This window comes from Larimichthys crocea, chromosome XX (genome assembly GCF_000972845.2).
Source record: "Larimichthys crocea isolate SSNF chromosome XX, L_crocea_2.0, whole genome shotgun sequence".
NCBI lineage: Eukaryota > Metazoa > Chordata > Actinopteri > Sciaenidae > Larimichthys > Larimichthys crocea.
Window position 1 is genome coordinate 15,798,161 of NC_040030.1, and position 24,314 is coordinate 15,822,474.

General features: G+C 43.0%; 3 protein-coding genes across 6 annotated transcripts in view; 1 reads left to right on the top strand and 2 right to left on the bottom strand.

The window, feature by feature from the left end:
* Positions 1-24,314, top strand: part of herc56.1 (HECT and RLD domain containing E3 ubiquitin protein ligase 56.1) — an 820,440-nt gene that overhangs the window by 18,364 nt on the left and 777,762 nt on the right. The window lies entirely within an intron of this gene.
* wt1a (WT1 transcription factor a) lies at positions 1,061-22,278 on the bottom strand. Of its 4 annotated transcripts, none has more exons than XM_027272353.1 (9): positions 21,348-22,278; positions 17,701-17,823; positions 15,236-15,338; positions 11,273-11,356; positions 6,184-6,283; positions 3,963-4,107; positions 2,906-2,995; positions 2,468-2,551; positions 1,061-2,198 (listed from the first exon to the last, which is right to left on the bottom strand). In XM_027272353.1, exons 1-9 carry the CDS (start codon positions 21,829-21,831, stop codon positions 2,077-2,079), a joined length of 1,335 nt encoding a protein of 444 aa, XP_027128154.1. In that variant the 5' UTR covers positions 21,832-22,278; the 3' UTR covers positions 1,061-2,076. The 4 variants fall into 4 exon arrangements, with proteins under 4 accessions (XP_027128154.1, XP_027128153.1, XP_027128156.1 ...); XM_027272352.1 differs by having other exon boundaries at positions 2,459-2,551; XM_027272355.1 differs by lacking the exon at positions 11,273-11,356 and having other exon boundaries at positions 21,348-22,277.
* Positions 23,741-24,314, bottom strand: part of ccdc73 (coiled-coil domain containing 73) — a 60,461-nt gene continuing 59,887 nt past the window's right edge. The window contains exon 20 of the mRNA XM_027272341.1: positions 23,741-23,779. Within this exon, the coding sequence (XP_027128142.1) occupies positions 23,756-23,779 (24 nt within the window). The 3' untranslated portion in view covers positions 23,741-23,755. The remainder of the gene's footprint in view (positions 23,780-24,314) is intronic.

Consider the following 24,314-nt stretch of genomic DNA (forward strand, 5'->3'; position numbering starts at 1 on the left):
CCATAATGTCTCGGACCACAGAGCCAGTGTGACCCAGCAGACATATTTTAGAGCTCGCAGTGTTTAAAGCACTGCCAGAGTCCAGCAATATTTACACACCACAGAGACAAGACGATTTAAGCTCCAAGAGTGCTGAGCGCAAAAAAAATCTCATATTACCCAATAAAAACAAACAAAAAAAGGTTTTAAATACAACCATAAAGGCATATTTGTGTTTGCAATGTGTATTTTATGCTGAGCAGACAAAAACATCAAACACACTTCATTTGATCTCTTAAAAAATCAAACCCAGCGTTCGCTGTGAAACTATAAGAAGAAGGCAGAGAGATCGAATGACACCTCGCTCCCTTTAAGTCATTCCAGTGAAAGAAGTTTTTTTTTTTTTATCCACAAAAAGATAATAAATAAGCCCCTCCTCCCAAAGTAGTTCAACAAAAGAGATATTTACAACAGCTGTACGGGCATGTATGTCGACGTCACTGTACACGTGGTGATGATTGAAATGTTACATTTAGTCTGTCTGAGCATTCACTGCAGGTCAATGTACTGTTTTTTATATTTACATCTACCGGGCAGCATTTCTCTAAAAGAAAAGGTCACTGTTAAACTGAAACTTAACTTAAATGTTCTTCTTTTCAGTCACTAACTGACTTTATGAAACCGTAATTCAACGTGTGCTGATAATCTGGATTTTATTTATAGTAAAATCCCACGAAAAAAAGACCGAAACTAACGATGGATGGATCATAATTCAGACAGGATGAGGAGCTGTTTGTTTGTGTTCAACGTAATCACTGTGAAACAATCAGGAAATAACTTTTTATTTCGCTGTTTAACCGACTTCACTGAGGCACTGCTGTCTGTCTCTGTCAAATCATTGGGTACAAACAAAATTAAACTTCTCCATGTTTCTGTTTTGCAGCCTAAAATTGTGAGCCCGACACAGATTTAGAGGCTGGGTACATGGATCCACCTGGATAGTCTCAGTTTTAAAGAAATGGAGGGTTTGCCTGTTTTGAGCATCTGATTGTGTTTTTTTAAAAGTTGGATCAACTTTTTGAGCATCTGATTGTGTTTTTTTAAAAGTTGGATCAACTTCTCTAGCCCCAACTCAAATGATCGCTGAACATTGGTTGCCAACCAGTCACTTTTTTCATCTAAGCAATGTATTTAGTAGATGATTGGGCTGAGGTCATGAGGAGACACAGAAATATACAACAGTGTGTCGTCGGCATAGTGGTGAACTTTAAGCCTGGCTCACCAGACCTGCAGCAGAAAACAAATGCTGTTGTGCTAAAAACTACAGTGCTCTGCTGTTTAAGGGAAATGATTCAGCATTTCTTTAAAATATTCACAAAAATCTGCATCAGGATCAGAAACTGCTGAGTATTGTTGAGTTGTCATCGCGTTGTTTCAGTCACTGGTGAGTATGAAGACTTATCAGAGACCAAAACAGCACAGCAGCTGCAGAGATTACCATGACCCAGAAAGCAAAAATCTTTTGGCTTCACTTTGGCCCAAATCTGGCTTGTCATTTTGGCAAAGTTATGGGTGGATGTCTGGGCCATGAATGGTCCAAATTAGGAAAAGCCAGAATCAAACCAAACGGGAGCCACAATTCACCCAAAACAAACTGTGGACGAAATATAGCCATAAATGCCCCAGTCTTCTGGCATGCCATACACATGCCTTAACTCATTCATATATTGCTGGTGCCTCCTTATCTATTATGGATAACCCTGATCATACCACAGTTAAGCCAAAAGGCTTTCTTAATGCCAAAAAAAGCCAAAAGTGCCAAAATATTTGCTATCTGGGGAAGAAGTCATTTGAACACAGCTGGAATCAACATTTCTGACACACTGATGCCACGTTTGGTCTTCTGATGGGATTTGTTGGTTTAAAAGTCACAGTGCTGAACAGACAGACCGTATTTCCTAGTTTGTACAATCAAAAAAAGGCCCCATACCCATACGCCGGTTTCAGGGGGTGGATTAACCAAAGACAAAAAAATCAAAATACAGGCAGGAGTAACCCAGATGTTTACATTTAAAGACGTGACAGAGACTAAGAGACTCAGATGGCCAGCTGGAGCTTGGTGAGGTTCCTCTGGTGCATGTTGTGGTGTCGCACCAACTCGTCGCTCCGAGCAAACTTCTTCTGACAGTTGGGCCACCGGCAGTTGAACGGCTTCTCGCCTGAGAGAGAAAGAAAGAGGCAGGACGGATGGAAGAAGGAGTGGAGAGGACGGTAACGAAGGAGGAGGAGGGATGCAACGCCGGGTGGAAGAAAGGAGAGAACGAGAGAAATATTAGATGCTGACGAGTCGACAACTGCAGTCAGGTAAGAATAAATACATGTTGACATGTATGCAGTATTTCATTACATTAGTTTGCAGCTGTATGTATGTAAACATCAAATGGATGAAGAAGAAATGGAAAAATAAAAGTTTACGCACTTGTTTTACCTGTATGAGTCCGGGTGTGTGTCTTAAGGTGGTCAGACCGAGAGAACTTTCTCTGACACGTCTCGCATTCGAAGGGTTTAACTCCTAAACACATGTACAGTAAGCATGCACGCACACACACATACACACACACACACGCACACACACACACACACACACACACACAGAAAAGTTCAACATCACACACACGCACACACAGAGGGAGATAGAAACACACAGTAGAGCAGAGGCTTGAAGGGAAGCCATGCCAACGTTTGGCCAGCCTTTATGCAAATTCATGTCTGAGGGGGAGTTCAGTGTCACTGTATGTGCACACGATGCAAACTGTGCACGCCAAAAAACACGTCTGTCATGCAAACAGCAGAGGAGACAGAGCAAATACAAAGAACTGAAGCTGGAAAGTCATGACAGAGGCAGTGAGAGGTGAGACAGTCTTACCTGTGTGCCTCCTCTGGTGTCTCTTCAGCTGGTCGGAGCGGGAAAACCTCCGGCCACAGTCTGTGAACTCACACTGGTAAGGTTTCTCCCCTGGACAAAGACGAGAGAGACAAGAGGACACAGAGCGTTTGATCACTTCTTTAGACAGATGTGTCATGTCCAGCTGTTGGTAGTGTTGGAGAGGAGGTCCTCTGTCTTCAGGAGGTTTGTGAAGGTAGAGAGGGACGCCCCTGATCTGGTAGGACCAGCGAGGAACAACATCAGTGTTGGAGTCAAGATCAAACAAAACGAGACCAAGACAAGACCAGGACCAGACAGCATACAGACTAGATAGGTAGATATTTAACTCTTTGGGGTGAAGCGTGGTTGCTGCGTTGGGTCAACACCTTTAAGAAGCGTTTACGAGTTGCCGTGTGATCTTTCGGACGCCGGTGAAGTCTTTGCGGCTTCGGAAACCAAAATTTGATCCCAGAAGATTCTCAGACAGTCAACAAACAAATCAGACAATTGGGTGACGTCGCTTCAATCAAAATCCAACAGTCTGACAAGACCGAGTAAAAACGGAGTTGATTTCGAGACGGAGGCCTGACGTGTGAAATGTTTGGTCGGCCCCGACTGAGGAGGTGTGTCCACTTTCTCCGAGAGCCAAATAATTAATGCAACTTTTTGTTGGCATCATCTACGAGCCTGCACATCAAAGTGTGAAGGACTTTTTTAGTTTTTTTTAAAAGATATTTAACCTTATTTGGGTTCATCACTGGGACAAACAGGAAATAGTAACACGAACACTTTTCTACCAAATGAGCTCCGGGTCTTGAACCAACAAGGTCGGCCTCTGCTGATAAATGTTAACGTCTGTCATGGTACGTGAAAAATGAAAAGTCTGCGTTCACCTCACATCAACTTAGATGTTGATGTGAGGTGAACGCAGCATGTATGAGTGTAAGAACCTGCAGGAACACGTCGTGTTGTGCAGACGTGGCACTAACAAAGCTCCCGCGAGCTGTTACGTGACAACAGAAACATGTGTTGCTGTTCCCGTGTGGTTCCAGTTCACCTGTGTGTTTGCGACTGTGCATCTGCAGGTGAGACAGCTTGAAGTAGCGTTTGTTGCATCCCGGGTAGGCGCACATGAACGGACGCTTCTCGCTGCTCTCGGACCGCACGATGGCTGGAGCGATGCTGGGAACCCGCCGCACATCCTGCACGCACACACACACACACACACACACACACACACACACACACAGTTTCATTTAAACCCAATTAACAGGAAGCATCCCATCAGTAACTGAAGCGCTAAAGTGTAATTATCAAATCTGTCCTGTGTGTAAATAAGTGCATGTGATGCGTCTGGCTCTCGGGGCTCATTAGAATAAAACGCTCATATATTCATTAGATGGAAATTAGCTGTAAAATGACCCCGGACTGACTGCAGCCCAGAGGGAGCTGTTAGTCACGCCTTTTAGACAGCGCCCCATCCCCGCCCGGCTTCACTGCTGGAGAGGAATAACAGGAAACAACACATGGTTGTAGTAAAAATCTAGATTTTCTACATGGACAGAGTAAATCTTCTGATTGTTCACGCTGCCTACCGTCCTCTTCATACCGCTAAATATTTCCACCACCTTCCTCTCTCTCCCGTCTCTCCGCCCTCCTGCAGCCATCTGCTCTTAATTTCCTCCGTGTGGAGCCGCTCAGAGGTCAGCCGGCTGTGATTAGCACCATCAGCAGCTTTTTGTGCGAAGCTGGATTATAATCTGAGCCCGACATACTCAGACCTGAAGGCAACATGTTGTCCATAATCCAACTCGTTACTAATTAATTATTAGACCCCGTGGAGTTTTTTTTGACCTTTTGTAGCTGTAGGGTTGCAAAATTCCCAGAAATGTTGGAAACTTTCCATGAGAATTAATGGGAATTTACAGGAATAAACAGGGAATTAGATTTTATTTGAGGATAACCTTGACTAACACATGAATGTTTGTCTTCCTCAACCACATGCACAGTGTTTATGTTTGGATATGATACAGTTTGTTTAAATGATTGCCATAAATTTCCATAATTCCCATGGAGTTTCCAATTTGGAATATTTCTCAAATTCCACAGCTTAACTTTCCTTGGAAATTTACCATAAACTTTCCTCCCCTTTGCAGCCCTAAAGGTCAGACACAGACACCGTCATCATTCTGAGTCAATCTGAAAAATAAACCAATAAAATGTGAAATAATAACTTCATGACATGGAGCTGCTGTCGTTTTGTTCTGCAGAGTGACAGTTAGCCCTGATCCAGTTCTTATTATCAGGGACGGTGTGTTCCTGCATATTTCTGACTGTTTGCTGAAAAAGCTTTCGTGGTGACGTGTTTACGATCTGTGATATGACACAGCAATAAAAAGGAAATCCAGCCTTTGTCGTGGCTCCAAAACTGAAATTTCCAGAAAAGTTTAGTCTCGTCTTAAACTCCAGATTAACTCCACGCTCGACATGTTTTTTCCTGGTGGAGATCCGCACTCCACCGAGCTTTTACTACGTCACCTGATCACAGGATTCAGTTCTCAACAAGCCGTGTAATCATTTCTGCCGGTCATGAACAAATATTAATGAAGAATGAAATTCCGTGGCTCTCGACCGTGTTTCCTTTGGCGGTCTCTGAGAATTAGTGTAATCCCCGTTATAAAAATCATGGAGCGAAGCATCAATGCTACTCAATCCGTTATCTCACATTTTAGCAGCTCCTAAATTAAACTTTGAAAAGCAGAAGAGTGGGAGTTTGTTTATTCTTTTGCACCGAGCCAGACCTCTTATGTGTGTTTTTGTGCAATCCATTTCTATGAACGGGAAGAAGGAGAAAAAGGGGGGCAAAGGTAAAAAAAAAAAAGAAGGAGGGTGAATGATGAAACAGGCCCTGAAGAAGGCGAACGAACGAAAGAAAGAAACTAAGAGCAGGTCTGGAGAATCTCTGCTCGCCGTCCTTTAGAGCTGCTGACAGACAATAATTAAAATCTAATGATTTATTAACGTGCTGATCCTCGTATGGAAACTGTATCTTTACCCAGTGTAACCCTGAGTGTGTGTGTGTGTGTGTGTTTGTTTCGTAACTACTAATGGATATGTGGAAAAAGTTCCTCTTGGCCTTTTGAGCTGCCTTTTAAAAGTGTGTGTGTGTGTGTGTGTGTGTGTTTGTAAATCTCTGCTACGTATCAGTATTTCCTCTTCGCGTTGCCTGCTCGTTGCATCAGGCGCTCCACTACCTATTTCTTTCCGTGGAGTCTTACCTGTATGCCCCTGAAGACTCCGTGTGTGTGTATGCGGTACTGCGTGCTGCAGCTGTACACCATCGGGGTGTTCGGGTCGCTGTCGTAGCCCGTCGCGTGGCTGCAGACACAGAGAGAACAGAGAGGTCAGCTTCAGGAACATCAGCACAGTTTGCTCCAAATATAAAGTCGAGTCATCACGGCATGAATCCGTACGGTGTAACAAAACTCAGGCAGATATATGGAGCATGAACCGCTGCAGGTAAGGTCACCGAGGTATCATTATTCAAACATGTTCACCGTCACATACAGGCCCGTAATGCAAAACACAGACCGGCACTTGTAGACTGGACTGTGGAAGTCAGTGTTTGTCAGAGCGTCATATATCTGCAGCCGTGTGTGTGTGTGTGTGTGTGTGTGTGTGTGTGTGTGTGTGTGTGTGTGTGTTTTGTGTAAAATATTTATCTCTAGTTCAGCTTTGACCTTTTGGCATGATGAGCACATTTACATGTGTAGCTTCATAAAACCACGAAGCTGTTCAGCACTTTTTAACTTCTGCCTCCAGGTGAATCTAAATATGGGCAAAGACGTCAACAAGCCACACCCACCTGTCAATCAAAGCGTCCACGCTCTTAATCCTGCATAACTTTAAGCCTTAATATAATGTGAACAGGTGAGTTGTATATAAATTCACCCTCAGTACAGTTGTCATGAACGGGGAAATTAGCTACAGAGACCAAAACTGTTTTTTGTACCAGGCTGTAAACATGTTTATTTCTGCTGTGAAGTTGGACATTTGGACATGGGGACTTATGGAGACTGACTCACTTCTGGAGCCAGCCTCAAGTGGACGTTAGAGGAACTGCAGTTTATGGCTTCACTTCCCGACCATGGAGACAGAGTGATACTTTTAATTTATTTTAGTTACTAGTGGTGGTGGCAGCAACTATGGGCTTCCGTAGTTGCTGCCAAAACATTTGATATGTTTTCTCAAGATCTTGAGTTATTCATGTCATCACGTCAAAATAACAAATGTTGTTATCTCGAGATAACAACAGAATTAATTCCAGATCTCAACATGTTGAATCAAGTGATTTAATGGACTATCTTTTGTTTTCTCAAGATCTCTCTAAATACGTTGTTATCTCTGGAAAACAAGCTTTCGTTACCTCGAGATCTCCACAAAACGATCCTGTAATCTCAGGACAACATTTGTTATTTCGGGATAATGACATAAATAAGTCAAGACCTCAGGAAAACAAATGAAATTAATTAATTCTCACGAGAAGACGGAGGAAACTAAATGTATGACTGCTTAGGGCTTCCGTAAGTTACAGCAGTAGTAGTACGGACGTCGGCGGGTTCAAACCAAACCAACTTTCAGTCGTGTGTTATTAGTATTTACAATATTTTTTATCATTTTAATGCCACTGATGAGCTCACGTCTCGTTATGTTGTTTTTCTGACCGACAATCCAAAGAAATTCAATTTAAATTGACGTAAAACAAACAGTCCAAACTCTGAACCCAGGGAATATTTGGCGTTTAATACCAAAAATAAATAATTTCCTCTTGTAATTGTTGAGTCAGATGAATCATTTCTCTACACAAACACAGAATGATGTATGACAAAAACAGCTCCGACTCAAAGTGCAGAACAAAACCGGCTCTGTGCGACGCAGCCTCTCGTATCTTCTTATGATAACACTCGGAGAAACAGAAAGCTCTTGTCTCATGAAATGTGTTATATTTCAGTCTGTCTAACCAAACGAGGAGGACGGGAGTTTGCATCCTGTGCCGCTGCAGTGGGAACGCGCTGCGAGCGCTCATAAGGTTCTCTTTGTCCGCCTCGACTGTTTACAAAGACAGGAGGCATCGCGGCTACGTCAGCAGCAGACGGCGTTCATCATAAACGCTCATTCATTCATTAAATTCATAATCGTTGGCAGGTTTTTGTACAAACCTACAACCGTGAATCACCTTTAACTCCGACTCACCTCTCAGAGAAGCCACCAATCATCCTCAGATCTCCTTTGACTTTTATTTTAACGGAAGATATTTAATGTTCAAACTGATAACAGGATCAACAAAAGCTTCCAGAGGTGAACAGCAGGTTGGATCAGGCGAGGCGAGTTTGTGGACAGCTTGAAATAATTTCTACAATCGTGAATATCATTCAAAGATTCAGAGAAGTCTCTGTGACCTTCGATGTTACTGCACGGGCAAAGACAAAGTGCAAAGACAAAGACGGACGTCAACAACATCCAGAAACCATGACGACCGAATGTTCGGCCAGAAAACAAATTATTGACGATGAAAAGTTTCATTGTGAATCCGTCAGTCGTGATCACGAACACGTCTGTGTCCGCTGAACTCTGGGAACCGGCCTGATCTGCTCTTCCTCTCTAAGCTCACCTCCCCTGCACTTCCTCTTCCTCACCCCCGATTCCTCTTTATCTCCCTCCTCCTCATCCTTACTACTCCCTCACGCCTTCCCTCCTCCTCATCCTTCTCCTGCAGGTACACCTCCCCTGAAGACCAGAATACTTTAAAAAGCACATTCGTCTCTGCTGTCACCCGTGTGAATGCAATCCTCAAACCAAACACACACACACACACACACACACACACACACACACACTCCTCCTCGCTGCCACCCCTCCGTGCACGTACACACACACACATTCGTCTGTTGATGATGATGAATGCCTGCTGGCTCGGGTAGAAAGATATTTGTGAGCCGACACAGACGCTGACCGGTGTGTGTGCAGCTCTGCAGGTCACGATGACATGAAGCTGAATGTTCTTAACTCTGTGTGAACAGACGACGCTGACGCAACTGATTCTACAGGGGATATGGAGGATAAAAGAAGAATTTCAAAGAAACTTTGTGCAACTTTCCTCTCGTGAACTAACAGAGTTTAACACTGACCTGTGATCAGCTGAACGGTGTCTCTGTCATTCGTACGTCTGTTCTCACTCTATGTAACTTTGGGCTCCGGGTCAGGAGAAGTACGTAACGCTTTACGGCACTAAGTCACACAGCAGCAACTATTTCACTGATTCTGGTGAAACTGGATCATATTTTATGGAGGAAATGTTTTCTGGTTTTCCCTCTGATGTCCTCCGGCTGCTCCGCCTCAACTCTCTGTGATTTACAGAGTTTATGATGGACAGTGAAGTAAACTGCTGACAGCTGTAGCTGCTGTTAGCTCATGTTAGCTCAGTCTGTTAGCTGCTGTTAGCTCATGTTAGTTCAGTTCGTTAGTTGCTGTTAGCTCATGTCAGCTCAGTCTGTTAGCTGCTGTTAGCTCATGTTAGTTCAGTCTGTTAGCTGCTGTTAGCTCATGTTAGCTCAGAGCACCGGGGGCAGTGTTAGTGTTTGTACGACAGGCGTTTTGGACCACCGGGAAGAAGAAGAGGAAGAAGAGGAGGAGGTTTACAGGGAATGCTGACCAGGCGTGGAGGCAGTGTCGTGCCAGAACAGGAGCTGAACAAGCAGGGGCAGTTAAACTGAGCTCAGCAGCCTCTACGGATATAATGGCAGAGGAGAAGAGAGTGAAGAGGACGCTGACGGAGGAAGCTAAGAAGAGAAAAGGAGAGAGTGAGCGAGCAAGAAGCCGCCGGACAAGAGTAAATGTGGGACTGACTTTTAGTGGTTGGTGAGATCACTCTGTGGATCCATCATTAAGATTTCTGTACAATTCAAACCTTCGCTCTGAAGTTTAAGAGTTTCATGGCTCCCAGTGGACCAGCTGACCTACATGTCTGAAGCACGTCCCTCCAGATGACAGATGACCCTGACGGATTATCTTAAAGAACAGTAGCTGGGGCATCCTGGTACAGTTTAATCCAGAGTTCAGCTGAGGACATTCCTGGATGCCATCTTCTCCCCTCACTTTCTATTTTCTGTCTCCAGCTGAAGGCAAAGTGCCAGAAAATGAAGCTGGAAGTCCATAAAGTTTCCTGCACATACGTTTTCCACAGGATGAAGTCCTGAAGATGCTGTCAGACTTAATGCGAAGCAAATTAAGGCAGCCAACGAAGTGCAGATGTTAGCAGCAGCCAGCGAGCGCTGTCACAGGTAGTGTGTGTGTGTGTGTGTGTGTGTGTGTGTTGAGTTGTACGATTGTGTGACAGCTCAGACTTTCCTCTCGTCTTTGTCTTCACGGACTCACCTTACACTGCCCGGCACATTTGTGTTCGCTTTAGATACGTTTGCTCGAGTTTTACCTTCAGATTCATAAAACAAATTCTGCGTTTTCATCTTGACTTCAGTCGATTAAAGGTCCACTGTGTAAGATTTAGGAGGATCTATCTGCAGGAAGTGAGTATTTAATTATAAATTAGTGCATAATCACCTGAGAATAAGAATCTTTGTGTTTTAATTGTCCTGAAATGAGCCCAAACGCTCAAATTCATTAATGTGAATAAGTAACTTCAAATCTGTTCTGTCCTTTAAAGTAAACCAACGTGTTAGAAGAAGTACTGAAACAATATATAGAAGAAATAAAACTTATTCTTCACTTGTCTGTTGTGATTTTTCTCGGCTGTCATTAGCATTAGTACACTGTAGAAAAAGTCGATTTTGCGGTGAAAAGCGGCCAAACCATGTCGGTAAAATCCTAAAATATGCCATGAAATATAACTGTTTATTGTTTATTGTATAGATTAAAACCTTTTAAGGGCGATTTAGACGGAGTAAAAAATTTTAAATTAGAGAGTGTTAACTGTACGGTAAAACACCGTAATATTTCATGGCATTATTTATCCAGCAAACCCCAAACTTGAAAGTGAAATGAACAGTACTTACATACTTTTACCGTAATATCAGGAAAAAGCTACACCGGTATTATTATTGTTGTTCAAATTCAGGCACCAGCTGACCGTTGTTGTTGTTGTTGTTGTTGTTGCAGGATTATATCCACGTCTCCGTGCTGCACAGACCTGGTTTAGATTCATGCTGAATCATCTCAAACTAACGGAAACACCCTCACAGCCAGAACCGATCCTGGTCCAACAATGACTCTCTGTCTTCACGGCCTTCCTCAACAGAAACTCCTACTTGTTTTACAGACAGCGATGGATGGATGGATGGATGAAGGTCCTACCTCTTCATGGTGGATGCCAGTGTACTGACAGGGTTCCATGCCACACACTCCAACTGAGAGGTCATTTGATATAAATTGTCTCCGCTGTGGAGGGAAAGAAAGCTCATGAGCTCATTCAGCAGAGGTGAGTGTGTGCATCCATTTGTCGTTGCCTGGTTTAGACTTTTGTTGTCTACAATATAGGCGCACACACACACACACACACACACACACACACACACATGGACACACACACACATGGACACAGGAGTCAAAGTTAAAGAATGCGTCTCAGACACCACGAAGCTGAATTCCCCCATAACAGCCATCTTTCATTAAACACAGCAGACTCCACAATCATTATTCAGACCTGCCATGTGATTATGCATGTACACACACATAGACACACACTGAACACACACACACACACACACACACACACTGTGGATTTATAGCTCTCACCCCCTCCTCACACCACAGCCCCTCTATCACACCACCTGCAGGCTCGCTGCAGCCTGGATGGGGTCGATGTGGTGCCTGGTACCCTGCTCATTACGCAGCTATTACTTTACAGTACACACACACACACACACACACACACACATGCTATTTCAGCTGAAATATTGTTGGAATAGAGAGACTGAGCAGATTTAAAGTAATGATTCATGACATTTTCAAATAAATAAGTGTCTGCTTCTTTTTTCTTTTTTCTTCTTCTAACTGACGATGAACCCGACGCTGAGACAAAAAGGAGAAGCAGCTCGGAGAGACAGAGGAAAGTTCCCATGGATCAACAAAGTTGTGCAACTATTACAACATTAGCAACAGAAACTCAACAAACAAGAAACAGATCGTGCCATGGAGACCGGGCGGCATGAGAGGAACGCCGCTCACACAGAAACTGACCTGAAGTATCTAAAACACATGCATTCAATGTAATGGAGTACTTTCAGTGGGATTACATCTGTGACGTGCTCGCAGCTCTGTGACGGCAAATACCCACGTCACCTCGCTCCGATCTTTCTTGGTTTACGTTCTTCTAAACATGTCGATGTAGTCATCGACATTTAAAGTTTGCACGGGGTGTTTTATTTTGAAAATCAACAGGATTCTCTCTATGCCGTGTCGCCAAGTCTCCCAACAATCCAGTTCCCAGTTGTTGAGATGTTTCAGTCTGGACCGATCAGCGCCGTCTCCGCGATCCAGAACAAAACAATCTGTTTCTGTTTCTACTCTCAGAACGTGAATGTTTATCTTTAAGGTGTCATCGTATAAATTAGATCCACGATGAGACACAGATACCAAAACTATCGACTCGACACTACTGAAGTTTTTACCTTTGATTTGGGTGAACTAATCCTTTACACAGCTTTCAAGGCCTCTGTGTGTGCGTGTGTGCGTGTGTGTGTGTGTGTGTGTGTGCAGCATGTTTTCACTACATGTTGTTCCAGCGGGCCGAGCTGACGTCCTGCAGAGTAAATACAGTCCTGTTGGTACCAGGCTGCAAGATTAGACGACTGACTCAACTCATGAGTCCTCCCAGCAAAGTGTGTGTGTGTGTGTGTGTGTGTGTGTGTGTGTGTGTGTGTGTGTGTGTGTGTGTGTGCAGATATCAGTTGTGTTTATGACAAAAAAAAGACACTCGTACTTTCACTGCACACGGCGCTCTCTGACAGTCGCACATCGGTGGAAAACACCGTGACGGTGGCATGTGAAGAATGTTTCATTTAGAAAGGAGCAGCGGTGTGAAGATGAGGAGGAGTTCCTCCTCAGATGAAGATGATCAGATGTTTAGGAACGTGCACATCAACACGAACACTTCAGTTTCAGAGCACGATGATGAGTCCATGTCGTACTGATAGAATTCACAGTGATTTTCTTAGAAGGCCGCGAGTGTAACGTGGACGAGAGCTCGGCGTTTTGGACTTTTGGTTCTTGGGTGTGTGTGTGTGTGTGTGTGTGTGTGTGTGTGTGTGTGTGTGTGGGAGGATTCGGGCTGGGCGCGGCTGGAGGTGAGGTGAGCCGGACAAGATGAACAGCTTTGGTGGGGCAGGATCATGACGACATCTCTGGACGCTGTAACTATTTAGGCATCTGTGTGTGTGTGTGTGTGTGTGTGTGTGTGTGGGTGTGTGTGTGTGTGTGTGTAGAGTTTCCATGTGTTTGTTGCAGGCCCTTTTTCTTTTTGTGATGACGCTCTGATAAATGATTCTTCCTGGAAAACACTGTTTATTGGCTGAATTCCATTTCGCTGTTTGTGTCTAATTGTCGTCGCTTCATCTGAGAAAAAACTGGTTCTTGATTGTTTTGCTGTTCAAGGTTCTTTGGGGAACTGAACGCAAGAAAAAGTTCTTTAAGTCTTGACTTTAATGTTTAATAAGTTTAATAATCATTGCTGCTTTTCAAAGGTTCTTTGTTCTACCGGTTCTTTAAGTCGGGACGGGTGGACGGGTCAACAAACGGGTGGACGGGTCAACGGGACGGGTCAACAAACTCATAACGGGACGAAACTACACGTGACAATATGACGCCTAAAGAGACGGACAACAGAAAATACTGGAGCCAAACTTGTGGCTCCAAATGGGAAAAAATCAAAAGGCCTTGAACTGTCAGCAGTAAATAATCTCGGTTTCAGGAATATAAGTCGGCCTCCGTGTGCCGTAACGCTCGAAGATCCTGATATTTTCTGAGGTGGTTTACGGTGGATAACACGACAGTAAAACATTCTTTATTTCTGCAGCATTTTAAGGGAATTTATACAGAATAAAGTATTATTCTATATTAGAGAGTGTTAATTATACTGTAAAACACTGTAATATTGAATGACATAAGTTACTGTCATGGTTTTTTAAAGTATGGACTAAAACGCCAACTTTAAATGTGAAGTCACCAGCACTAACGTCCTTTTACTGTAATATTAGGAACAGTTTTTTTACTGTGAAGCGTTTGTTTTTGTTTGTTTTTGCTTATACACAAATGAAAACATACTTATGACGAGTTTATTCCATATTTGATCCATAGATTACACACCGGACCTTTAAGATCACAGGTTACGTGAGGAAGATGAATGAACGTTTGCTCAGGTAACGTTCTGCTTCAGACGGATCCACGACTGAACGTTGCAGCCCGAGCAGCAAACAAATACATAAATAAACATAAATAAACACATCGGTGACGTGGAGAGCACAGCGACCCGTCGGCGGAGCAGCTTTAGGAGTCAATGTGCGGTTCATAGTCGCGGTTTGCTGAGTGGAAATATCTCTGAAAGAACTTTCCAGTCGCTCGACTGCTGCAGCAAATCAGAGCGTTTCGGAAAGAAACGACTGTTACTGCGTTTTCTGCTCGTTTCAAAAATGTGATTTCATAAACGTGAAACGCTCTGACGGCTCGACAGAGTACACGAGATCTTTGTCTCGCTCCGAAAACATGAATAAACTCCAGAAAAACATGTTGGGAGGAGGCATCAGTCCACATCATGTCAAATGAAAGAGCAGCAGTGAATGAAGACAGCACAACAACAACGATCGGCCTGCATAGTTTTGTCAGTAGCGAGCAGAGTAACTATGATTTATGATACTCTTTGAATATTTTCCAATCGATTAATCAACACGCTTTCCTTCAGAACTTCCTGCCACTGTTAGTCCACTTCCTCCAGTGGCAGCGTGACTTTCACAGGTCTCTAAATCTGCATATATAAAACATTTTGAAACACACACACACCACACACACACCACACACACACTCCTCACGAGTTTAAAAAAAGAAGAACACAAACAGAGAGGAAGCAGCCGAGCAGACAGACCTGTCCCGAAGGTGAACATCCTGTTCAACACTGCATCCTGATTTAAAGCCGTCTGACAGCAAACAATCAACAATGCTTTGTTTTTATTATAAAAATAGATTTTTGGAGAGTGTGTGTGTGAGAGTGTGCGTGTGTGTGAGTGTGTGTGTGTGAGAGTGTGTGTGTGTGAGAGTGTGTGTTACCTGTTGTACGGGTTCCTCAGCAGCAGAGCCTGGCTGCCCGTGCAGCTGTCTGAAGGTGTGTGGCATCCGTAGACGGGAGGAGGTACAGGGTACTGCTGCTCACCTGCACACACACACACACAGAATATATATTATATCTGCAGATGTCGCCTCGTCTCCTTCACCCTCTGTCCTCTCCTCTGTCCTTTCTCCCTCGACATTTCCCCACACTCCAAAAAATCCCTCTCAGCTCTTCGGCGTCTTATCTTTGCCCTAAAAACTCTGCAGAAATGTACAAACACATTTTAAATATTGACCAATAACATGCGCAGGAGGAGGGGGAGGAGGGGTTGAAAAAAAAAAGAAAAAGCGAAACAGTGGGCGGATGAAAGAGGGGATGAGAGAAGGAGACGAGGGAGTCTGAGGATGCGAGTCAGGATGGAGCTGATTTATTGGCCGGACAGGCGAGGTCACGCAGAGACGTTGGAGTGGACAGGACTGTCCCTCGGCGAGGACCCCGCTGGACTTAAACTCACGCAGAGACACGTTCAAACTCAAAGACACTCTGGGGCGTTGCTGTCTTTCAAGAAGCGACTACTGGAAATGATTCTGGACAGAACAGGTCAAAGGATTAACGCGACGGGACGCAGGAGATCTTTGGTGTGATGAATATCTGAACGCTTTGCACAGAACAAAACATCTAGTACAAATATTTATGATGATTCTGGATCTTTCTTGCCACCGTCACCGAGTCGTTGCTCTGTTGGATCTGTGAATAATATTATGGGATAACTTCTGTTATGATTTGGTGCTGAATGAATAAAATAAAATAACATTTATTGATATTATAAGTCACATTTAAAAGCATTTTGTCACACTGTTTGGACCAAGCAGCAACTTCTGTGGCTGGAAAATGAAATCAGTTCCTCTAACGTCCACTTGAGGCTGGCTCCAGAAGTGAGTCAGTCTCCATAAGTCCCCATGTCCAAATGTCCAACTTCACAGCAGAAATAAACATGTTTACAGCCTGGTACAAAAAACAGTTTTGGTCTCTGTAGCTAATTTCCCCGTTCATGACAACTCAAACTAACTAACGATCACTCATCTGGAAATTGGTGCGATTGAGCCGTTACACAAAAACAAGCGGCACCACATCCTCGATCCTCAAGACCCTCAACACCGGGTCAAGTTCGAGTTCTGCAGACGTGAGACAGAAGACGAAGGAGCAAGGACAGTTTGTTCGTTAATGTCTCATTTTGTGAATGGACCAATCACAGCCTGGATGGGGCGGGACATTGACGTTAAGTTTTACGTAACTTAACTTAAGTAAAGTTTGGATGGTGCTCATGATTGTGGATTATTTATTAAGTCCTGCTTTGCACAAAATGATTTTGCGGCGGCATTTTCTCATTTTTTTGCGAAGAATTTTGCTCCCCCCTTTTTGTTCTTTACTTTTAAACCGCATCAAAAAGTCCAAACAGGCTTAATAAGACAAAAACAAGGCAGACAGATTGAGAAACACTGTTTCCTTTTTATTTTCTGTAAGAATCTTCACATTAGTACTGGAGTGTTAAAACTCATTTACCCCAGAACTGAGTGACGGAGATAATTAACCAGAACAAACAATCACAATGATGAAGTGATGAGATTAAACTAATATAACTGATGTAAACTTCACTTGTTTCTTTATTATTGTCTGAGTACTGGGAGCAGACGGGGCCTATGGAACTGATGGATGATTATTATTATGATTATTAATATTTGTGGTTTTCTATGGTTGACTTTGTTACACGGGCTACAAAATGGTTTTCCTCCGCTTGCATGTAAAATTGCCGGATATTGTTTTGCTTGGTCATTTGCCGATATATATATGACGGCAGGTGGGACAGGTGGTGTGTGTGACACATCTATGGCAGAGCCGTTTATTTGATCCATGGTGGAAAACACACACGTGTGTCGTGGGGAAGGGGCGGCATGTTTGGTTATTTTGCAATAATGTAATAAATATATGCGGCATATTGCTGATAACGCAGTAATCCATGCAATCGCAAAATCGCGAAAAACTGGAGGGACTGACTAGAGACTAACCACCACCAATGAATATTATACCAGTGGTGGGTTATGAAAGTATAATGGACATAGTAACATTGGGCCTGTAGTATTATATGAGTTCTTCCAGCAGCCTCCTCCTCGCAGCAGCTCGCTCTCCTTACAGATATTAATATTTTAATATTTGTGGTTGGGGTTGAAGTTCACGATCGTTTCTCATCCTGAACTTAGCTTAGCAACATCCCACTGTTGGACTCACGCGACTCTGTTTGGTGACATTCAAACTTAAATGTATAAAACTACAATTTATTCATCATGTTTGTCCAGTTTCCAGGTGTTACGCAGGTATCAGCATAGAAATACATCAAGTGAAGTCATTAAAGCTTTCTATGTGTGTGTTTTTAAATGAACACACACACACACACACACACACTTACCCATGGTGCTTTGCTGGGTCAAAGCGTCTTCGTGTTTGAAGGAGTGGTTGGAGAACTGCGAGCTGTGGTGTGTAGGAGTGTGTCCGTAATTACCGGCTCCATCGAAGGCGACCGTGCCGTAACCTGCCACATAGACACACACGAGGTGACACATGAACATAAACCGACAGTTTGAATATTAAAACAGAAGAATGTGGCTCATCCGGCAGAAATCTGAAGAATCTGATTGGTCACATTCGTCTTCCCTCGTCTCCTCTGACACTCGCAGGTTTTCAGTAAATCAGGCTGCAGACGAAGAAATGAAGAATCGCTTCCACCTCTGACAAGCTCTCATTTATTCCACCGTGATACGATTCCTAACAGCGATACTGAATGTTTGTGGTGTCATATCCTCAGATACGTCTCGGAGAAAATCGAGTTCTTGACAAGCTCCATTTGTCCTGTTCAAGGAACACTTTGGAAACTCGACCTGTTGAGTAACACGTGGCCGTGTGTAGAAATGATTCTTTCTAATAACGGTTGATATTCTGCAACGACTTTTTTTTACAGAGAGCAGTTTGTAATGTGGCAATAACTCATAGAAAGTAACAAATAACTTCACTGAATTACTTTTTTAAGTCATTTACCCAATGTGGCATTAAATAATAAAGATTTTAATTCAAATTTAATGAAATTTGACTGATAATAAATAGTTCTTTGAAGAGTCAATGGGATAAATAAATCATACCATCAAAATGCTACAACAACATTTTATATTGAAGTAAACATGAGCTCCATAGGATGCAATTTAAATTTTAGGTTTTGCATCCAGCGTTCATGCACGGATCCATGCAGGATTCGTCACCAGCTGAAATGTGACGGTTAGATCGTCAGCGGAGGCAAAAATAACGATTTAAAAAACTGCAACGTGGCTCCAAATGTATAAATAATAAATATCAGGAGGACTTGAACCTGTTCTGTTCACGACCGAACAGTCAGCACTAAATAATCTTTGGTATCAGGAATAAACCTCCTGCACGTTTTACGCTGAAAACCTTTATTCATGCAGCATTGTTTTATATTAGAGGCTGTTAATTATACAGTAACATATTTTAGGGTCGTAGTTTTACAGTTTTTCACTGTCATTTCAAAATATGCACGGAAACCTTAAACCTGAAATCAACAGTACTAACATCCTGTCACTGTAATATTACCGTTTTGTTACTGTTTTAGTTTTTTAACACTGGCATCGCCACTTCAGGCTCTAACGCAGACTTTTATTTTGAAGGATGTACTGTATGCAGACACAAAGGAGCCTGTACACTGACCTGTCTGAGCAGATCGCGGCTCCGCACGTCTTTGAAAATCACTTTCTGAAGATCTGTTTATGTTTCGTGACGTTCTTCGTTCGACTCTCTTTGTACATTTCTAGTTCATTGTGCGAGGTGAAAGGTGCCATATCAATAAACTTTATTATTCTTATTATATATCTCTGCTAACGTATGCTTTTCTTTTGAAAGTGCACACAAAGCGACAGATGACAGGCCTCTGCTCACACACACACACACACGCACACACACGCACACACACACACACACACAGTCTGTTGTTGTTGTTAGGTCAGAGACTATGTGCGCCTGACATCCCTGACCAGACCTGACTCATGACTTAGACTGACCTAAAGGGCACAAACACAGCCCCATAAATCACCCACACACACACACACACACACACACACACACACACACACACACACACATACATGCTTCATTAATTAAAAGGCAGCACTTTCACTCGGTGGATCAGTGGGTGAGAGGAGAGACGAGAGAGAGAGAGGGGGGAAGAAAACTCATTAAACATCTCCATCTATCTTCCACTCACCCCTGTCTGACTCCTCACTGTGTGTGTGTGTGTGTGTGTGTGTGTGTGTGTGTGTGAGGTGACAAGTGATGAGGTAAAACCCAAAATGTGGAAATACCCCAAAACTTTTTAAATTATTAATCTTATGTCGACTTTTTTTACACTTCCCACAGACGAGTGCGTCTCTCTGATCCTCGTCTGAATCAGATTTTTTTAGATTTTGCTGCAATATAAGTTTTTTTTTTTTTAAAGTGTTAATTGCAGCCACAGATATGAACTTTCAGAAACGAGCTGCTCTGCTGGTCGGTGCTGATAGTCTGCGTGACCCGGCCGTGTTATCAGCTCTACTGTGCGACCTCGGTCCTGCTCTCACTTTGTTTGTCTGTGCTCGTCCGGCCACGGCGGGCAGCAGATAAAACGGGGTCAGAGGTCGGCTCAGCGCTTTGATTCTCATGTTATTCCTGAATTATCTGCTTGATAAGCGTGTTATTGCTAATTAATCTGCCGGGTTAACACGACTGACGAACGGATCCGTTATCCTGCGAGGAGGAGAGGATCATGAAAAATACTTTTTAAAGAAAAATGCATGAATTTAACAAATAAACTGAACTGAAATATTAAAGCAAAAATGCATGAATTTAACAAATAAACTGAACTGAAATATTAAAGCAAACCATGTCATCTGATTTAAATCCACAAAAAAAATTATTTTTTATTATTTTTTAGACTTAAATTACAGTTTGTGTTGTTTTAATGTGGAAAACTCAAAATGACAAATTAGGACGAACTCCTTTAATTACAAAAATCACCTCGGTCAGATTTTATTTATTTATGATTTTCTACAGAAAAACAAACTGTTGATTTTCTGAATTACACACAATGTGAATTTATGTATTTCCTTTGTATATTCTTACATGGTTCATGTTTATTCTTATACTGTTTCTACGTCTGTCGATTTTTACGGTAAAAAAAAAAACCTGCCAAACCAAAAGGCCCTGAAATATTAACAGTATATATTTTAGTAATTCATACAGAATAAAGTATTTTAAATTACAGACTGTTAATTATACAGGAAAACTCAAACGTAATATTTAACAGCATATTTTACTGTCGTGGTTTTTCATCATAAAATCTACAGACATTTTAAAATATGGAAATAAAACATCAGCCTTAAATGTGAATCAACAGTACTGACGTCCTTTTACTGTAAAACACTGGTTGTTTTTTTTGTGTGCCTGTTTTTCACTTTGTGGATCAATAATCTAAAATATTTAAAGAAGAAAATACTGACGCAGTTTAAGAGATATATGTAAACAGTTTAAAGTGTGTGTGATGCTGAGCAACAATCAGAAATAATTAAATTTTGTACTGACAAAAAAATATCTCCAAATATTAATGTTGTATATAAAATAACAAACCAGATGAGAAACGTGTTTCATGGATGATAAAAACCTCGTGAAGCGTCGAGGTGTGTTCAGGGTCAAAGCGAGGTCACGCGTATGAATTATCACGTTTCTTCAGATTCTGTGACTCGACTGACTTTTTAAAGAGCCGCTCACACACACACACACACACACACACACACAGTGTCACACACACACACACACACACACACACACAGTGTCGCTGACTTTGGTTTAAACATTGACGCCTGGATTCAAACCAAGAACCTGGATCACCTCTCCAGACCTGTGTGTGTGTGTGTGTGTGTGTGTGTGTGTTTCTAACTCATTCAGTGTGATATCAGGCTGAACACACACACACACACACACACACACACACACACACACACACCTGTCCTCTCCTACCTGTCTGGTTGCGTGCCGCCTGCTGCGTGTCCATGCAGTTGGTCAGGTACGGTGGGTTGCTGAACATCCTGCTGGCGGGCTGGTGGTGGTGTGGTGCGGTCACGGACGGCGGTTGACTGGCGCTGGGCGGCGCAGGTGGGGGCGCCCCGAACGCCGCCCCGTACCTGCAGGCCCCGGTGCCCGTGAACTGCCCCGAGAAGTGGACGGTGAAGGCGCTGAGGCCGCAGTGAGGGTCCGTGTCCAGGTGGTGGGGGTCGCTGGTGGCTCCCCAGTTGGGCTCCTGCTTGATGAAGGAGTGAGGAGCCAGGGAGGTGGGATGGGGGGCGGCCAGGGAGGAGTAAGGGGAGGCGGCGGCGGCGGTGTGGAAGTCCAGCACAGGAGCCCACTGAGGGGCCGTGCTGACGGGCAAGGCTGGGCAGCCGGGGCTGGGGCCCGGCGGGAGAGGGGGAAGCAAGGAGTTCAGGTCACGTACGTCTGAACCCATGGCGGTCCAGGGGAGGAAACTAGGACAGAGGTAGGCTATTTTTAAATTTGACTTGTCACCTTGTACCTTTCTACCCGTCTACCTCCTCGGCTGAGCGCGGCGGACCCCGAATCAGCCGCCGAGCTGCGAATCCACGCGAGTCTAGAGAGTCTTTGAGTCACTGCGAGAGCTGCTTCTTCTCCAACACGACTCCTCTTCTGCCCATCAGTTGTTTACGACACCAAACAGCTGCTCTGGAAACTCCTTAAGTCCGACAGAAGTTCATGGCGACACGGCAAAGTCGACTTTTCTCAGCAGCAGCACGATGAGGAGGAGGAGGAGAGGGAAATAAATTCAACACGACGACGACGACGAGCCGCAGAGTTTGTTTGGCTCGCAGAGACGAGAGTCCATTCAAAGAGGAGGAGAGAGGCTGTCTCAGTGAATGGAGAAAGAGGAGTGGAGGAGTGAGGAGGAGTAACCCTTCTTTTCCCTCCACGCTCTCTCTCTCTCTCTCTCTCTCTCCGCCAATGTGTGTGTGTGTGTGTGTGTGAGGAGGAGGGTGGTGGTGGGAGGTGGAGTCAAGAGGTGATGAAGGACAGGAGCCCTCTGACTTCATTCATTTTACTGTACACTGAACACACACACACACACACACACACACACACACACACACACACACACACACACACACACACGGTGACTTCAACAAAAAAATGAAAATTTTCTGACATTTTGGCAAAATTTTCTCTCTGCTTTTATTTTGAAAAATAAAATCTGCAGAGTTCATAAATGATAAAACCTGCTGACGGTTTTAATATTTCTAATCATGAATCAGCATTTTTTAGACAAAGCATGAAGCGTCCCGGGACCCGAGCCTGGACTTAAAGATTTAAACGGAGCTGCAGCAGGAGGAGGAGGAGGAGGAGAGGCCGAGGCCTCCTGCAGGAGCAACGTTTGAATGCAACACATTAAAATACTGCTTTATTATTCCTTTAATGATTTAAAATTTAAATGACATGCAGATTAATTGTCACGTGGTTTTTAAGGATTTAAGGTGGACGTTTCCGTTCGTTTGTTTTTTAAAGTTTTGACACGTTTGAACTCAAAAGGCGGAAAAATGTTCATTAAAAAAGGCCCAGTGAGTCTGAGTCATTATTCCTTTGTAAATATAATAATAACAATTATAAATATTTTCCTTAATTTGATTATTCCTAAAACTACAAATAATAATAATAATAATAATAATAAATCCCTGAACGTCATTTTAAAGTGAAGCCGGAAGCGGAAATCATTGTGTTTCAATTAAATTAAGATATTTAAAAATGTTTTTTTTTTTACTCTGTGTCATAAAACAAACAAACAATAAATTATTATTATTGTTTAATTGAATTCATCCTCTCCTGACGCAATCCATCATCCATCATGCTTTGCGCGCATGCTTGGTGGCGCGCTGTCGGTAAAAAGTCCGTTTTTGTGTGCTGTTAGATCTTTATCTTTATCTGTGTGTGTGTGTGTGTGTGTGTGTGTGGTGGTGTGTGTGTGGTGTGTGTGTGGTTCGGGAGGATAACGGCTCATTTAATGCAAATATATCTGTTTTAATTTGGTGTGCAGTTGAAGCGCTCGAAAAAGAAAGAAAGAAAGAAAGAAAGAAAGAAAAACGGATTTAAAGTTGCAGTTTATAATGAAAATAATTAAAATAAATAAAAAAAAGAAAAACATAAATAATATAACCTCTTGTCTTCGCGTCACGTGCGCGCTGCAGCTGAAATTAAACGAGCAGCTCATTAATTATGCAGGAAACGGAAAAACCCGCGCCAAAAATAAATAAATCATTAAATCTGCGTTTTTTTTTAATCCTGTCCTTTAATTACGAGAATTAAAATAAAAATTTGAACGAAAGTTTCACCTGTGCACGCGGCAGATCCGCTCCATCACGTCACAGTCAGCTGACAGGACCGCGCGAGGCCTGAAGATGAAGATGAAGATGAAGAAACATCAGAAACAGATTCTGTCTGAAATTCATGTTTTTATATTAAACACCAAGTCTGAGCCTGTGTGTGTGTGTGTGCGTGTGCGTGTGTGTGTCTGAACCTGCGTGTGTGTGTGTGTGTGTGTGTGTGTGTGTGTGTGACAGGCCTGATAAGCTTGGTTTCTTTCTGAAGGTTAACGTGACACAGCATCTCTGCACAGGGAGTCACGCAAACAATGATGTAACCGGGATGCTGCTTGGCCACACTGTAAAAAAATGTTCGTAGATTTTACAGTGAAAACACAAAAACCTCCGTAAAATATGCCCTGAAGTCAATTTTCAAAACCTTTATTTATGCAGCACTTTAAGGGAATTTACACAGAATAAAGTATTTTATATTAGAGGCTGTTAATTTAACAGTAAAAGTATTTTATTCTTTTTATAGTGTATCTATGTCTGTAGATTTTACTGTAACAGCCAAACCTCGACAGTAAAAGCTCCGTAAATATACCCTGAAATATTTCAAAACCTT